The 18,254-nt window shown below is 39.4% G+C and overlaps 1 protein-coding gene across 6 annotated transcripts in view; it reads left to right on the top strand.

Annotated features, from left to right (window-relative positions):
* The window catches only part of SNX10 (sorting nexin 10), an 83,697-nt gene that overhangs the window by 60,583 nt on the left and 4,860 nt on the right, over positions 1–18,254 (top strand). For 4 of the 6 annotated variants that reach the window (XM_058446254.1, XM_058446250.1, XM_058446258.1 and 1 more), the window contains 3 exons: positions 9,728–9,814; positions 13,206–13,306; positions 13,718–13,816. In XM_058446254.1, coding sequence (XP_058302237.1) covers positions 9,728–9,814; positions 13,206–13,306; positions 13,718–13,816 — 287 coding nt within the window. Of the gene's footprint in view, positions 1–2,500; positions 2,630–5,041; positions 5,587–9,727; positions 9,815–13,205; positions 13,307–13,717; positions 13,817–18,254 lie in introns of those variants that run through there. The other 2 variants (XM_032758940.2, XM_032758949.2) reach the window with 2 other exon arrangements.

Below are 18,254 nucleotides of genomic sequence, written 5' to 3'. Positions count from 1 at the left end.
CTGTCACAGCCAAGAAGAGCCCAAGGAAACACAATGACTAAATATAATGTATCTCGGGTGGGATCCTGGAACAACAGATGAATGACATTAGGTGAAAACTAAAGCAATCTTTCTTTTTTTTTTTTTTTTTTTTGGAGACCGAGTCTCGCTCTGTTGCCCAGGCTGGAGTGCAGTGGCGTGATCTCGACTCACTGCAAGCTCCACCTCCCGGGTTCACACCATTCTCCTGCCTCAGCCTCCCAAGTAGCTGGGACTACAGGTGCCTGCCACCACGCCTGGCTAATTTTTTGTATTTTCAGTAGAGGTGGGGTTTCACCGTGTTAGCCAGGATGGTCTAGATCTCCTGACCTCGTGATCCGCCCGCCTCGGCCTCCCAAAGTGCTGGGATTACAGGTGTGAGCCACCAGGCCCGACCAGCAATCTTAATAAAGTATGGACTTCAGTTAATAATAACATGTCAATATTGGTTAATGAATTGTTACAAATGCAGCATGCTAATATAAAATGTTAATAATAGAGGAAGCTGGGTGTGGGAGATGTAGGACCACTCTGTACTATCTTCATAATTTCTCTATATCTAAAACTGTTTAAAATAAAAGGTTTATTTTAAAACAAATAGCATTGACATATATATGCTCACATAAAAAGATCCTGAAAGGTTGTACAGTGAATAAACCAATAAACAAAATAGTATTTATAAATGTAGGTTATGCTCCTGTTCGTGTTAAAAAATTGCATAAAGCTGGGTGTGTTGGTGCATGCATGTAATTCCAGCTACTTCGCCAAGGCAAGATCACTTGAGCCCAGGAGTTCGAGGCTGCAGTGAGCGATCATCAATAGCCACTGCATTCCACCCTATGCAATGGAGTGAGACCTTGCCTCTTCAACCCCCAAAACAAAAAAATACACAAGGTAGAGATGATAATATAATGAACCCCCATATATGTACCTACCAACCAGCTTCAGCAATTTACTAACTCATTATTAACTCATAGCCGAGCTATATCCCCACCCCAGCTATTTCCTCCTGCTACCACAGTCAATTATTTGGAAACAAATTCTAGACATTATATAATTTCATCTGTAAATATTTCAGTATGCATTTCCAACAAATGACCTTTTTTAAAAATGAACCACATTATCACATGTTAAATAATTAAATAATTCCTTCATATCATCAAATATTCAATGTGCAAATTACCTTGATTATTTTGAAAAAAATTATATACTTGGTTGTTCTAATTCTCTGTTTAATTAGGATTCAGATGAGGACCACACATTGCATTTGATTGATACATTGTTTAAAGTCTTTAATTCTCTCTTTTCCCCCTTTTGCAATTTATTTGTGGAAGAAATTGCATCTTTTGCCTTATGGAGGTTTTCACATTCTAGATTTTGCTGATTGCATCCTTGTGGATGCCAATTATTTCTTATTGCAGAAGAGGAGGTTTTTTTTTTCTGCACTTTTTCTAATGTATTACAAGATACGAAAAGGTAACTCGCTGATTTGGGATACTACTTGTGTAAAGAAACTTGCAACATTGTGAACTATTGTAAGTCATATAAAAGGCAGGTCTAGCTAAATCTCATCCACAGTTGTTTATCCTGAAGTAATAAAAGCTTTTCAAAAAATCATCATTCAGTACCACCACAGGATGGTATTTAAACATACTCTATGCTGTAGAGTAGCAAGTAATATCCCTAGTCATACGTCTCTTATTTGTTACAGCTGTTAATTAGGAAATAAAGGAAGGTTGCTTGATATATTCCTTTTGCCCTTCTATTTTGTTATTTGTAAAGAACATAGTATATGAAATGTACTAGATTTTAGTTGTGAGATTGTTATATGGGGGTCCTGAATAGCACTCTGGTGATTAACACACTGGCAAATGCTTTTTTTTTTTTTTTTTTTTTGAGACAGAGTCTTGGTCTGTCGGCCAGGCTGGAGTGCAGTGGCATGATCTCAGCTCACTGCAACCTCTGCCTCCCAGACTCAAGCAATTCTCCTGCGTCAGCCTCCCGAGTAGCTGGGATTACAAGTGTGTGCCACCACACCTGGCTAATTTTTGTGTTTTTAGCAGAGACGGGGTTTCATCATGTTGGCTAGGCTGGTCTCAAACTCCTGACCTCAGGTAATCCGCCTGTCTTGGCCTCCCAAAGTGCTGGGATTACAGGTGTAAGCCACCACGCCCAGCCCACAATGGTAAATTCTATAATCATTAGTTGTATGGAAAAGTACCTAGCGCACTGTTGTTGCACAATATATTTTAAGTGAATGAATGAGTCCCCAGTGTAAATACATGAACATGTAAAACACTACTTTGAAATACGAAAAAAAATGTCCCAAGAAAGAAGAACAAACTGAGACAAGTTTACATTTTTATGATAGAGAATTCTCATCAAAGCTATGAAAATTAGTATTCACTTAACACCTAGACATTCTGCTTTATTAGCTTTCGTCTTTTGTGATCTTTCTATAATCTAAGTAAATATTTTTACAGTTAACACCTACTCATCTTTACTGTGCTACAAAGATTCAAACTAAGCTATGGTGGAAAATTTTAAAAAACACACCTAACACAATGGCTAAAATAAAAAATAGTGGTAATCCCCCTGGAAACTGTAATAGGTATGTATGATATATCATTGTGGGGTTAACTGTATTTCACTAGTGGTTAATGATGTCGAACATCTTTCTACGTGCTTGTTTGCCATCTGTATGCCCTATTTGGGTGAAATGTCTCTTCATGTCTTTTGCCTGTTTTCTAATTGAATTCTATTTTTTGAATATTGAGTTTTTAGAGTGAGTGAATGAGTGTTTTGAGACGGGGTCTCTCGTTGAGGCTGGAGTGCAGTGGTGTGATCTCAGCTCACTGCAACCTCCCACCCATCCGCCAGGCTCAAGCAATCCTCCCACCTCAGCTTCTTGAGTAGCTGGGACTACAAGTGTGAGCCAGTACACTCAGCTAATTTTTAATTAGTTTTTAAATGTTTTGTAGAGACGGGGTTTCACCATGTTGCCCAGGCTGGTATTGAACTCCTGAGCTCAAGTGATCCTCCCACCTTGGCCTCCCAAAGTGCTGGGATTACAGGAGAGAGCCACCTCACCCATCTGATAGTTTTTTTTTTTTTTTTTAAATATATTCTAGATTCAAGTCCTTTATGGGATGTGTAATTTGCAAATATTTCTTCAATCTTTAATTTGCTCTTTTAACCTTATTCATGGAATCTTTTGCAGAGCAAAGATTTTTAGTTTGGTGAAGCCTGATCACTTTTTCCTTACGTGGATTGCCCTTTCGAGATAAGTTTAAGAACTCTTCTCCTAGTCCTAGGCCGAAAGATTTTCTTTGATTTTTTTTTTCTAAAAGTTTTTCTAAAAGTTTTCTCTGATATTTTGTGTTTGACATTTACATCTGTGGTTTGGTTAGTGTTGATTTTTGTATAAGGTGCCTGCTTTAGGTTGAGGTTCGTCTCTTGGCCTGTGGATGTCCAGTTGTTCCATAACAATTTGTTGAGAGGCTTTTCCTTCTCCTTTGAATTGTTTTTGAACCTTTGTCAAAAATCAGGCGGGCATATTTGTGTAGGTCTCTCTCTGGGCTTTCTGTTCTCTTTCATTGATCTACTGTGTCTATCCCTCTCTAGGACTCCATTGTCTTGCTACTGTAGCCTTAACATTGGGAAGAAGGCTTCCTCCCACTTTATTCTTTTTCAAAAATTTTTTGGCTATTCTAAGACATTTCCCTTTCCATATAAATTTTAGAATAAGCCCATCTATGTCTTCAAAAAAATCTTGCTGAGATTTTTTATAGGAATTGTGTTAAACCTACAGATCAATTTGGGGAGAATTTCTCTCTTTACTATGTGGGGTCTTCCAATTTATGAATACAGTGTGTCTGTGCTTTGATTCCTTTTGATAGCATCTTAGATTTTCAGCATAGAAGACCTCTGCCTTTTAAAAAATCTTACTTGTCAATCAGTTGGTTAATTCTGAAACATTTAATATGCACTTACTATGTGCTAGTACCATGCTTGGTGCTAGAAATACAAAAATGAAATACAAAGCTTTAAGAAGCCAGAAGGACAGAGTTTGAGACTAGCATGTTGTCTGAACTGGCATTTTAGCTAATAAAAGCAGAAAAAACTTCCCCCTCCAAAACAATACAATTACAATGAAATTAGAAATTACCTAATATTTATTATTAGTAAAAGAATCACTAGATAGAACATGTTTGAGAGTACAGTCTTTGGAACAAGGCAGATCTGAGTTTGAAACTTAGCTCAGACTGGTCATTTGACTTTGGGCCAGTTGCTTAAGCTTTAGAAGCCTCATTTAAAAAATCTGTAAAGTAGGATGAGAATATACTGAGCTCTGAGGTTGTTGTAAAGATTGAAGAAAACATTTGTGAAACAGTACAATGCCTGCCATGTGTCCAGTGCCCTGGTATAATACAATACAGTTATTTTTATTATTAGTTTCATCTCACTTAAGGGCTAAGGAGAAAAAAAGTGTAGAAGTGGATAATGGTCAAACCTGGGGTGTGGGGATGGGGGAAAAACAGGGAACATTGAAATCAAAGGCTGATTATTATAGGATAACACAGGAATTAGATCTTCAAAGAGTCTAGGAGTCTTTCTTTAGAAGTCTGTTTTCACATGGAGAACAGCAGGGACAGTTAGTCCCTAACAGTTAGACAGTTAGTTAGGGAATTACATTTTTAATTCCACTCTGCCTGGCTTTTTCATACTACATATAGTCATTAGGCCCAAGAAGTCATTAAAGTGTTTAATAAGGTTATTAAGTTGACTAACTGCAGCTGCTGAAGCAATTTTCCTAGGAAATCCATATGATTCTAGGTAAGGGGCTGTGGAACCGTCCTCTGTGGCTGACAGCCTGTCAACATTCCTTTGAAGGATGGCGGGCAGTGTCGTGACGGATGCGTCTAATTAAGAGATTAGAGGTGAACCTTGGCTTCCTGGGTGTGCTATTTGTAGCTGAGAGTATGGGGAAACTTCACTAATTCCTACTAATTGCAGAGTGGGGGAGGAAGAGACCCATGTGAATTATAGAATATTTTAAAATAAATGTACTTTCATTACTTTCAAGTACATATTTTAACTCCAACTAGGCTAACAAATTGTTGCCTGGTACAAGTCTTAGGGGACTAAGTTATTGAAGCTATCAGAAGGATTTTCAATTATTTCTATGTAAATAGGTGCTTCTGGAGTTCTTTAGGGTGCTAGAAAACAGTTTGTTCTCCCAGATCTTAAACATTGCTCTTGTATCCTTATGCTGTTAATTGGCACATCCTTAGAGGAAGGGGTTTGTTAAATTAAGATAAACTTTAGACCAGCTGCTAAATAACTTATCATTAATTCATGGAGCCCAAGAACCCAAGTAGATGAGGTTTTAATTTCAAATGAAGTTTGATTTTCCTTTCTTGAAGGCAGTTTGTTTATTCCTGCAGGCATTTATTTATTCATTAAATGATACTAATGGAAGGCATTGGGTGTAGGAGGCATTCAAGTCTTACAAGACAGCCTAAGCTCCCCTACAGGAGTTTAGCGTCTGCTAGAGGAGGCCTACAGGTAATTACAATACAGCACAGTAGGATGTGGTGAGTAGGGACTATGCCCAAGGCAATCCCAGAGACGTTAGGGGCTCAGAGGAGGGTCAAATAAGTCCTACTGGGTGAATCTGAGAAGGGTTCCCAGAAAAAGTGGTGACCGAGTTGCATTTGAAAAATGAATTGGAGTTGGCAAAAAATAGTAGAAGAAAAGAGAAGATAAAAAAAAAAAAAAGGCAGTAGGGTGGCCTAGCAATCCAGGCAGAGAGAACAGCTTAGTTAAAGGCATGAAAGTGTGAAATGGCATGTTGCTTATGGGGACCTACGCTTAGCCTTTGAAGATAAGCAGAGTGAAAATCATGAAAGGCTGTATTGTGCTAGCTGAGGAGTCTGAACTTGAAGGTTATGGGGCAGCCTTTGAAGGATTTTCAGCAGCAAAGCAACATCATCAGATACGTGTTTTGGAGCCATTCTTGTCTTCATGTGGGGAATGCACTGGATATGGGCCCAGAGATAAATTAGCAGTTCTTGAATTAATGTTGGGCAAGAGGTCCTTGAACCAAGGCAATAGCAGAGGGAATAGTTGTCAGTGGTTCCAAGAAGAATGACTATGAAGGACTTGGTCTGTGTGGATTTGGGGAATGAGTCAAACAGAGGGGTCTGGGAGAACTGGGTTTCTAGCTGGGGTTGGTGGGAGATGCTCTTCACTGAGAAGGGGAGCAGGATGCTATGGGAAGGGTATGGAGACGACGTGCTCAAGGGACTTCTAGGTGGATCAGGCTAGAGGCTGGATCCATGGGAGAGGTGCCTGCACTGGGATGGAGCTTTGGGTGGGGACCATCAGCTCATGCGAGGGGGTTGAATGTGTTTGGATGAGGTCACCCTAGAATTGCAATAGTGTGCAAAGAACAACAGCCTGGGATGGCTCTCAGGCACAGAAACGTTTCAGGATGCAGAGAGGGAAGAAGTTTGCCATCCACAAGAGAATAGTGATATTTAGCACTCCAACCAAATTAAAGATTTTCAGGATTGAAACAATATGTGGAGTCTTAGTGCTGCAATGGATTTTGAGTGTGCATTTAAAAGTTTAAGAGACACACACACATACACAGTGACAAGAGATGGAGGTGAAAAGCATAGATCAAGAGCAGAGTACCTGGATTTTTGCTTCTGTTTCCATCCCTGGGCAGAATCTGCTTTATCACACTGTGATTAGGGGATATTATGGATATTTGGTTTAAAAATGGTTTTTTAATCCCTCTTATAACTTAGAATATGCTTTTAAGAAATGACGGTTGTCTCTTAATGCGCATGAGAAAAATAAAGAAATAGAGAAGAAGAAATAATGGCCAGGGCACGGTGGCTCATGCCTATAATCCCAGCACTTTGGGAGGCTGAGGCAGGAGTGTTGCTTGAGCCTAGGAGTTCAGAATCAGCCTGGGCAACATAGCTAGACCCCGTCTCTACAAAAAATTAAAAAATTAGCCGGGCATGGTGGCACCCGCCTGTAGTCCAGCTACTGGGGGCAGGGTCGGCTAAGGTAGGAGGATCATTTTAGCCCTGGAGTTTGAGGCTGCAGTGAGCTGAGATCGTACCACTGCACTCCAGTCTGGATGACCGAGTGAGACCCTATCTCAAAAAACAGAAAAAAGAAAAGAAATAATGGCCAAAGAGCATCACTATAGTGTTATCTTGTGTTTTTTTTTTTTTTTTTTTTTTTTTACCAAGTCTTGCTGTTGTTGGCCCGGGCTGGAGTGCGATGGTGTGATCTTGCTGCAACCTCTGCCTCCTGGGTTCCAGCAATTCTCCTGCCTCAGCCTCCTGAGTAGCTGAGATTACAGGCGCCCACCACCATGCCCAGCTAATTTTTGTATTTTTAGTAGAGACGGGGTTTCACTATGTTGGCCAGGCTGGTCTCGAACACCTGACCTCAGGTGATCCACCCGCCTCAGCCTCCCAAAGTGCTGGGATTACAGGTGTGAGCCTCGCCTATCTTGTTCTTATTCTGTCCCCTAAATGATTTTAAAAATATACAATGAAAATATTTTAAAATAAGACTTTTTGGAACAGTAATTCATAATCTCTGTCTACTGAAGACAAGCAGTGGGACAGAAGTCTCCAGTGCAAGGACAACGTGTTGCCCTAGAAGGTGAAACTTGATAGGGGCAAAAGTTATTTTCGGAGTGTGGTGTGTTTTTTTGATTAAAAAAAAATCCTCTGTGATGAAGAGTCTCATTTAATGATCCGCGTGACTCAATGGAGGTGCTTTGTCCAGAAAGCCCCCGATCTCTCTTTTTCTTCTGCTCTCAAGCGTTCATAGCCTGCCTCTCAGATGTGCCCCAACAAGCAATAAGAAATGCCTGAATTCCAGCCTTGGACTCCCAGTCTTATCAAAAAGCTATAATATTTAAAATCAAACTCAGCAAGTTTATGATCACTGAGTAAATAAGTTATACTTAAAAACTTACGTGAAACATGATACTTTTTTGCTGTACCTTTTCAAATTTTTAAACTAAACCTATTTAGTAAAGAGCACCTGTTAAAAAGTTTTTTTTAATTTTTTTTTTGAGATGGAGACTTGCTCTGTCGCCAGGCTGGAGTGCAGTGACGCGATCTCGGCTCACTGCAACCACCACTTCCTGAGTTCAAGCAATTCTGCCTCAGCCTCACAAGTAGCTGGGACTACAGGCACACGCTACCACGCCCAGCTAATTTTTGTAGTTTTAGTAGAGACGGTGTTTCACCATGTTGGCCAGGATGGGCTCAATCTCTTGACCTTATGATCTGCCTGCCTCAGCCTCCCAAAGTGCTGGGATTACAGGCGTAAGCCACTGCGCCCGGCCTATTGTTTTAAATTTTACCCCAGGTTTTCGATTCTTATTATCTTTATAAAAGAACAAAATTATCTACTGTATACGATTTTTAATATCCCTAACTTCTGTGTATAACACAAAGATATTATGAAGATGAAATGATTTAACGTAGGGGAAATGTATTTTAAAAATAGAAAAGTATTGGCCGGGCGCGGTGGCTCACGCTTGTAATCCCAGCACTTTGGGAGGCCGAGGCGGGCGGATCACAAGGTCAGGAGATCGAGACCACGGTGAAACCCCGTCTCTACTAAAAAATACAAAAAATTAGCCAGGCGTGGTGGCGGGCGCCTGTAGTCCCAGCTACTCGGAGAGGCTGAGGCAGGAGAATGGCGTGAACCCGGGAGGCGGAGCTTGCAGTGAGCCGAGATTGCGCCACTGCACTCCAGCCTGGGCGACAGAGCGAGACTCCATCTCAAAAAAAAAAAAAAAAAAAAAAAAGAAAAGTATTATGTAAAAGAAGGTGTTCCTCTTTCTATTAATAAGTTATTATTGCTTATTCTCATGTGGCTGGGATGCATGCACAAAGTCAGCTTCAACCCTCTTTGCTTACTTTTCCCATGAGCTTTGGTATCTTTTCTTTTTCTTCTTTTGAGACAGGGTCTTGCTCTTTTGCCCAGGCTGGAGTGCAGTGGCACACTCAAGGCTCACTGTAGCCTCCACCTCCTGGGCTCAAGTGATCCACCCTCCTCAGCCTCCTGAGTAGCTGGGACTACAGGCATGCACCACCGCGCCTGGCTAATTTTGTATTTTTGTAGAGATGGGGTTTCGCCATGTTGCTTAGGCTGGTCTCAAACTCCTGGGCTCAAGAGATCCTCCCAAAGTGCTGGGATTACAGGTGTGAGCCGCCATGCTTGGCCTGGTGCCTTTCTTATTTGTGTCCTAGGAAGCAACTTACCCAGAAGGACCCATTGTTTCAGTTTAGAGAGATGAAGAAACCAAGAAATGATCACTTTTTAAATTTGAAAAAAACCTGAACCAATTATTTAAGATTAAAAATTAAAAATCAGTTTTACAGTATACTTTGTCTGCAGATAACCGGTAAAACTACCCAGAAGTGCTCCCACCTCAGTTTTGCATTATCTGAAAAATTCCATTATGTGGCAAAAGTGTTTTCTAGATTTGCTCGTGGTGCCTGATTCATTAACTTTACTTCTTGTTTTTTAAAGGATTACAAGTACCACATTGGTTAAAGCTCATTTCAGTTTTGTTTTAGTGCAGTCGTTTGCTCAGTTCTTTCCAGTCCTACTTGCAGTTCTGAAGAATATTTCTTTGTTTATTATGCCATTACAGGAATTTGTAAGTGTCTGGGTTCGAGATCCTAGGATTCAGAAGGAGGACTTCTGGCATTCTTACATTGACTATGAGATATGTATTCATGTAAGTATGTAGTCAGTAGAAATAGTAATTTTGAGGGACTTTTATGGGATACATTTTATGGGATAAAGTTGACACTTGTAAAAGTTTTTCTTATTCAAAGAACTGAATTTGAATGATTACAACTAACGCTTTTATCTTACATGAACTAGTAAGATGGTTCCTAAAGCTGAAAAATTACTTATTTGAATCCCTTATTGTTCCTTTGTTAATATTAATATTTTAATGTTTATTGCCTTCACATTTGAAGATGTGCATGCATCTAAAATGCATGGGTAAAGAGTACTTATAGCTCATTAATGGCATTTCTCATGATCTGCTATAGCATATTTCTGGAATAATATAATGCCTGATAACCTTCAAGTTTGAGAGGATATAGAGTTCTTTGGAAAAGAGATGTGTGGTGTTTTATATATAGAATCAGAAGGTGGGAAATGGATATGTGCAATTATTGTGATTAATTTGTCTAGAATCTGAGTAATTAATGTAATGAGTAAGCAACTAGAAATGATGTGCCTTGCGTGGATCCTACTGTATCACAATCTCTTGAACAATTTTGTGTGGTGTGTGGCCTTCTGTGACCATCTTAAACAAGGGTAAGCAAACTTCTCTGTAAAGGTAGTAAATATCTTCAGTTTGTGGGCCATACAGTTTCTGTCGAGACTACTCATTTCTGCTGTTGCAGGTGAAAAGCAGCCACAGACAGTGCATAAATGAATGAGCATAATTTTATTCCAATAAAACTTTATGTGCAAAGACTGGTGTCAGACCAGATTTGGCCCTCAGGCTATAGTTTATTGGCCCCGATTTTGAGGATAATACTTTTTGCATCTAAATCAGATGCATATCAGATACAAACTAAATTAGTTCAATTTGGGAGCACAGAAATTGACCCAGATTGTATCCGTGACTTCATAGCACAAGTGGAGTAAAATTTAGCCATTATTTAATCTTCCCATTGTAAATAGCTAACTTGGTATATTGGACACCCAAACACCAGCCATAGAACTTTTCTTTTTTTAAATTCTCCTTTCTTCTCTTTTTTCTTTGAGGTTTCCCCAACTTCTAAAATAAAAGAAAAACTCAGAACTGCTCTTTTGATTGTGTTGTAAAGCCATATGCCATGTATTTTGATTCTGTTTGGTTTTACTTATAATCTCACACTAGACTTGCATTCTGTGTGGAAACTTATGACTGTATAAGAATAAGCATTTGAAGTAAAATGAAATATTTTTAGTTGCCTTCTAACTTTCTCTAAAAAAATTATGTGTCCTTATCACGCACTTCATGATAGGCATGAAATTTAATTATTCCCAGGAGTTAATGAAAGTATAGATTCTGCTCTGCTCTATAAATAGCCTGATGTAAATTCAGAAATCTCCATCTGGAGCCAGAAATGATGGGTTCCACAAATACTATTTGATGATGTCCTGGCACTTTTCTGAAATGCCAATAAATTGACAATGGATAAGCCTTGGCTTGGTGGACAGCAAAAACAAGCAAATAGATTTAGAGGAACTTAATCAGTTAGTGATCTCAGTATCCTCTAATCTTGAAGAGACTTCCACCTGTCATACAATTAAAAGTGGATGGCAGAGCTAGGGAGTTCTGGTTGGCTTCTCTTAGTTGTTAACCCATAGAGCTTTGGAGGTAGAGAAGCTGGTCTTTAACTTGTTTAAATTAACCTCAAGGGAGATGATGTCACGCAACTCTGGGATCTTAATGTTTACTTGGAATTTTAAACTAGTAGACCCTAGAGCTGGGTAGCCATCGTAAATACTCCCCTGAACCTGCCCTGCAAATGAAGGACTTATGGACGGACCTTAGTCTGGTGTAGATACCAGGTGGATTTTTATTTATTGACAACCACGGTGGTTGTGAGCAGAGAAATTAAAGGGAATTTAAATGGACCCAGCCTGTGTCTGAGATGTCAGGAATCCCTGTAGTGGTCTGGCATTCTTTAGGGAGAGGGTACTGGGAAGATACCTGCTCAAGCCTTGTTAGGGGACTAGTTCTGGTATAACATGGTCTGCAAACCTAGTCCCCAAGGAGCACATTAGAGTGAGGCCCTGGTGTGTTATAAGTCCACCCACAGGATGTTATTTGCCACAAACTCCTTCCAGTGGGTTTTGCTGCCATATTGTTAAAGATAATGGGATTTAGACCAGTGGCTACCTTGGGGATGAGCCTTTTAACCTGTCTACATTCTGAAGTTTTCTGAACTTTACAAAGCATAAGCATACCAGGAACCATGTCATATATTTCATGAGAACAGTTTGAGAGCTAATGCACATAGTTACTTAGATTTCCCAAGGAAAACAATCGCCGGGCATATTAAGTGGTAGAATAATAATTTTTGAAATAGTACTGATCTTGGGGGTAAAAAATTGTTTCTCATTTAGATTAGAAAATCGGATTTTGAAATACAGAGAATAAAGATACTCATATTTTCAAAAATCAGGAGAAACAAATATTTTGCTAGTCGCTTGTTTTACTCAAAGGAGAATATTTACTCTTGTCTTATGTTTACCCAAAGGAGAGGCATTGCGGCTGAGCTTAGCATGGGGACACCATCGGTGGCTTTTTCCAAGTCTGCCGTAGGGTAGCTGGAAGGAAACCAACACTTAGTAACTAACAGTATTATTAATAGATAACATTGGCCAAGTGCTTATTATCAATCCTCACAACCACCCTGTGAATTAGATATATACTAGTTCATCCCATTTTAGCACTGAAGAAACTGAAGTTTGAGTGACTTGCCCTGTAGCACAACCAGGACTGGAATTCCGGTCGGCCTGTCCTCTATGCCAGATGCTTATCCCCATGTACCATGGTCATTCTCTGGCTCGGACGGACATGCTCCCTCTCACATACAGTAGAGAAGGGAATGCTGTTCTCTAGGATTTCTGGTGATCTGTATGATCTGCAGGGTGGCCATGTCAAGGAGATGAAGATTTCTGCAATGTCTCATAAAGGGTCGTGAGGAGGTGCCTCTAAGCCCCAAAGGCTCCTCCAGCTTACGGGGATGGTGGTAAAATGCAACGGATGAACCTGAGCTCCTACCTGTCATTTATATGTTAGGATTTTTTTTAATGATTTATTCTTGAAAGCAGTGCTCATAGGTGAGTAGGAGGCTCCTTCAGGATGCAGGGAGTGGCCAGGTCATACCTCACCCTGGGGCAACACTGCTTATTTCCATCATCCTGGCTGTCTTCAGGGCTGTTATGTTCCTGGGTTATGTGCAAGATTTCAGAGTACTGGCATAAATATAAATATATGTTTGGTGGTTTAAATCCTATTTAGAATGAATATTGAGATCATATTGTGAATTGCAGATACAAGAAATGCATTTTTTTCCTCAGGTAAGACTCATTTTTCTACTTTTTCTGTACAGACTAACAGCATGTGTTTTACAATGAAAACATCCTGTGTACGAAGAAGATACAGAGAATTCGTGTGGCTGAGGCAGAGACTCCAAAGCAATGCGTTGCTGGTGTAAGTGATTTAGAGTATACTGAGGAGACTTTGTCATGATATTCAATATTTAAAATTGATGTTCATTAAGATATATAAGATATGAAAGATTTTTATAGGCTTTTGCCTTGATTACAAGATGTAGCTTTAGTTTTTTAGCTACTGCATCTGAATTTAAAATTTATCACTTAAATTTCACCAACTTTGATGGGTATAGGCCATGAAAGGCCTCAGAAATGTTTAAAGATGGGTTTTTCTTTAAGCTGACTTCCTCATACCCTTATTATATAACTATATAATGTACAATCATAATTATAGAATAACTGTGTGATAATAATCATCATACATAATTTGCCTTCACTTTGAGGGATTTCTGTAACAGAAGCACCTTGAATTAATCATTTAAAAACATTTTTTTTTCTTTCTCCTAAGACAACTGCCAGAACTTCCATCTAAAAACCTATTTTTCAACATGAACAATCGCCAGCATGTGGATCAGCGTCGCCAGGGTCTGGAAGATTTCCTCAGAAAGTGAGTGTCCAGAAACTTCTGTGGCCAGACAAGGGGTGTGAGCAAGTGCTTTGCAAGAGCTGCATGGTGGTGTGGGGAAGAATGTTCCTGTTTCTGAAATGCAAATAATCTGCACTAGAGCAAAACCCAGTGGTCCGTTTCCTATATTAGAGCACCATCTTGTGGCTCACATCATCTCGTACATATTTGGGACTAAGTCTTCTAGAAAGAAAACAATGAACAAATTGAATTAAATAACAAATATATGGTCCTTTAAGCTGTCAAGCAGATCCAAATGACATGGGCGTTTAGCTGACAAAAGTAAAAATTTGCCAGGAAACAAATATGCCTAATTATCAAAAGGCGCTTCTTAAAAACTGTCTTTGTTTACAATGCTTAGAATTTACAGACCAAAATCAGCTCAATAACAGGCTGCTAATATCCTTCTGGGTTCCTGTAATGGTTTAACGCTGATATTTGAAGGGAATGTTTATAAAGGAATATTTGGTGGCGTGTGAACAGTCTCAGTGAGTTATTAACTCTGGATTACTCTGTGATGGTGGGTATTGCAGTTAAAGCTGCCTGAGTTCACACTACAGTGATTTCCCTCCCCCGCTCCACTCTTTGGAATGCTGGAATACCGAAAATGCTAGAGGCCATATAGCACACTGATTTACACCTAGACTCCGGGGCCAGGCTACCTGGGTTCAGATCCTCACTCTGCCACTTACTAGCTGGGGGCTTGGGCAGATCATTTACCTCTTCTGCCCGTGTCTTCCCATCTATAAAATGGGGTAATCATAGTACCTACCTCATAGGGTTGTTGAGAAGATTAGACGAGTTAGTGACTGTAAAGCACTCATGACAGTGTCTGGCATGCAATGTGTGCTATCTTCGTGTTATTTCTTAATGCACTACGCATGCACTTAGACAATTAAGATAATGCTGTTATTATCTTAATGCACTTAGACATGAGACAGCTTTTGCTTTTCTAATTTCCAATTTTGTAGATAAGGAAATAGGCTGAGTCATGTGACTATTAGTTACTGACAGGACCCAATCTCCCGAACTGTTTCTTTTTCTAGTAGTTTCAGGATCTGAAGTCATCTCCTTTGGGGTTCACTAAATAGGACCTTAGATCTAGCCTGAAATAATATACTGCCTCCTCCCCATGTGGCTCTCTCATAAAGGGTTTGGATATTAAATATGCACATTAATATTAATATTTATTTCTATTAGATTGACTTAGTGCCTTTCCTTTGAAGGTGTCCTAGAGGCATATGGAAAGATCCAAGATTATAAATTGAGGGAGAGTGGGCCAATGAAGAGAAGCCAGAGGAATAAACATGGCAAGAGACCAGAAGAACTGATTAGCAGAGCCAAGTCCTCCAAAAACATTTCATTGTATTTTTGGGGGGTATCACAGGCATGGCAGGACAGAGACCTGGCCAAGTTTTTCCTGCCCTTTCCCCTAGAGGAGGCCTCTGATTTTAATTGTTGTATCTATGAGGTGGCTGATGGCCTCTCCCTTGAGATGTGGTCCCTGCCACACAATTCTACAGAATTGCCTGTCACTCTAGTGTAGAACATGTTGTCCTCGGGGAGCTGTGGCAGTTTGTCTTCTGTAGGAAAGTCTTATTTCAGGTCAGAAGACAGCACGTGCCTCTGAATTACAGTGCTAGTTAAGTGCAGGATATGTGTTTTTGACCAGGAATTACTTCGTTGTTTTGAACACAACCTTTCTATCCACAGTTGATCTACCCAAATTAATGACCCCGTGAGTGTCATTCAGCCATAGTGGGGTTATGCTTGTGCCAGGTTATTTTTGCATAGTGCATGGTTTGACTGTTTGCTGGTTGTATTTGATGCAGATGTCATAGTAGAAAGTGTCCTGGTTCAGGAACTCAAGAAGCCAGGTTCTAGGTCTCCCATAATCATGGTTCCTGTTTTTTTTTCTAGCTGCATGTGAGCCTTGGAACAGTCACTTCATTCCTTTTAAGCCTTTGTTTGCTATAGAGTGGGATCATGTTACCCACACATAGCCAACCTCACTGGGTGGTTGTGTCCTACAGATGAAAAGGACTTGAAAAAAACTCCAAAAACCATGCAGCGATCCTTCATTCAACAGATGTTGATTAAGTGAATGCTTTGGGCCAGGCTGCGTGCCACGGACATAGGACTGCACAGAATGAACAAGTCCTTGTCCTCCTGACACTTCCATTCTAGTGGGGAGCACTGTGTACATATCCAGGGCTACGGCTAGATTCAGTAACACTGAATCTGGATTGTCATCCGATTGGATTGTCAAATCATGGAATTGGCAGGGGGTTCTCTTGTGATATCATTTGTTCCACTGTGGTATGTGAACATTTGTCTACAAGTTAATATTTCACTTTAAAAATGAAAGCTGATGTTTCTACACAGCCTAAACCTGAAGGAAGTGAGGAGTCAAATACCACAGGGCTGGCTTCAGGCCTGACCTGAGCTCTGCAGCCCCTGCTGACCCTCCCCAGCCTCCCTCTGTGTCCTTCAGATCTGTGCTTGCCCGGGTTGTGTAAGGTAGCACCCTCCATGTCTTTGCCCCTGGTGCCCCCTCCCCTCACCCACCCTGGGTCCACTTTAGGAAACCGGATGTGATGTGTACCTTGGCACTGTGTCTTGGCCCCAGTTTGACATCCTCTGAGCCCCCATTGGTTACCTGTTAAGTAGGGCCAGCCATCAATAGCCCGTACCTTGTTTGTAGAGGGATTTTAGGAACCACAGCATTAAAACATGGAAACATGCTTGTATTGTAGGTTTTTACCATGTATTTTTAAAGCCTGGTTTTCATGTGAGTTTTGAAGTTATGAACCAGAAGCACTAAATATGTTCAAACCTTTTGGAACCACAATGTCTTTGTATATGTGTATATATACCTTTAAGGTCATTTGTGAAATGATACATATGTAGTAAGAAAGTACTGATCTTTGTAGAGGAATTAGAAAATTGTTTCTTTGACTAGGTGCCAAATAAGAATAATTTCTACCATTTATCGAACACTTTCTACGTGTTTGGCATTTTACATGTTTTAGTCTCAGTACTAAAAATCTTAGGAGTTGGGTATTATCTCAGTTTTATAGATAAAGAAATTATAGGAAAGGTGGACGTACTATTTGAATCCCAGGACCTGGCAAATTTAAAATTAGCAGTACTCTTAAATGCTGGCTAAATTTCGTATGATTGTGAGATTTTTCAAATATATTCATTTTTCTTCAGTCTTAATTATAATCTCCCTTTTGTATTCTTGCCCCTGAGTAATTATAAACTTAAAGTCCCTTCTAATAGTTATGAAAAGAAAGTTACTGGCTAAAAAATACAAACTCAGTAAGTCTCTAACTATGAAAAATGGAATTCCTACTAATTTTTAGGTTTGAATGGGTTTCCAATTTAGGTTTGAACAGATATGTTCATGACTGGGAGCCGCTTCCCTTCTTTACTGAATTCATCCCATTAATACAACTACATTTACCCTACAGTTTAGACTTTAGTATCATGGTTTTGTATTTCTTCAAATATTAAGGAATATTGAAGTTTTTTTACAAAAGGCTAGTGTTGAACCATGACAGCTAGTTTTACACACACACGATTTTTATGTCTTTGTGTTCAATAGAGGGCAGCACAGCATAGATCATGAAGGTCTTCAATGAAGATTTGTAGGTTTTATTTTTTCTTATAGTAAGAGCTAAACAGGCTGAGTTAATTTTTTTTTCTACATCAAACTGCTAACCTTCCATGTACTACGCAGATGTGTATATATATCATTGTATTGGGTTCAGCAGACCCAGGACATCCTTAGTTAGGATGAAATGATTTTGCATAGCTATATATTGTTCTCAGCTAAACCAGCATGTAATACATCTAATAAAATCATGTTGAGGAAAACTGTGCTTTTCAACTGTGTCCAGTTTAGGGGAAAAAAACAGATTTTGCTTTGTTTAGTCTAAAATTGTTATGGGGAAAGGAATAACTTCTGATTTGCACTATAAATATCTTTTTAGAAATTCTTTTAAAATCCTAGAGGCTATTTTTTATTCCTTTTATAAAGGTTTGAAAGTCATATACTTTTTAAATGGAGGTTTCTACAAATGACATTTTATTGACTGTTTTACAAAGTACTCTTTATATTAGGTTTGAAATTGATTTTGGGCCATTAGATTTGTTTGTGGAAAATATGGCACAAACATGACTAAGGAAAAAATAGGATTTAATATTATGATGGTGGCAGTCACAGCCCTCTCTGATAGTAAGCCAAATAGTACTCAAAATAAATTAATTATGCTCACCTAACCAGAAGGGAAAAAACACTCTCAAAAAATTTCATTTTAAATTTCAGAATGAACTATCTGACTAAAATAAGAAGCATATAAATACATTTAAAAATATTTTTGCTTATTTAAAACTCATGGAGTATGGTGGCATG

Source organism: Hylobates moloch, unplaced genomic scaffold, assembly GCF_009828535.3.
Source record: "Hylobates moloch isolate HMO894 unplaced genomic scaffold, HMol_V3 SCAFFOLD_1, whole genome shotgun sequence".
Taxonomy (NCBI): Eukaryota; Metazoa; Chordata; class Mammalia; order Primates; family Hylobatidae; genus Hylobates; species Hylobates moloch.
Note: the sequence above shows the minus strand (reverse complement) of the source record. Positions and strands in the feature narration are given on the sequence as shown.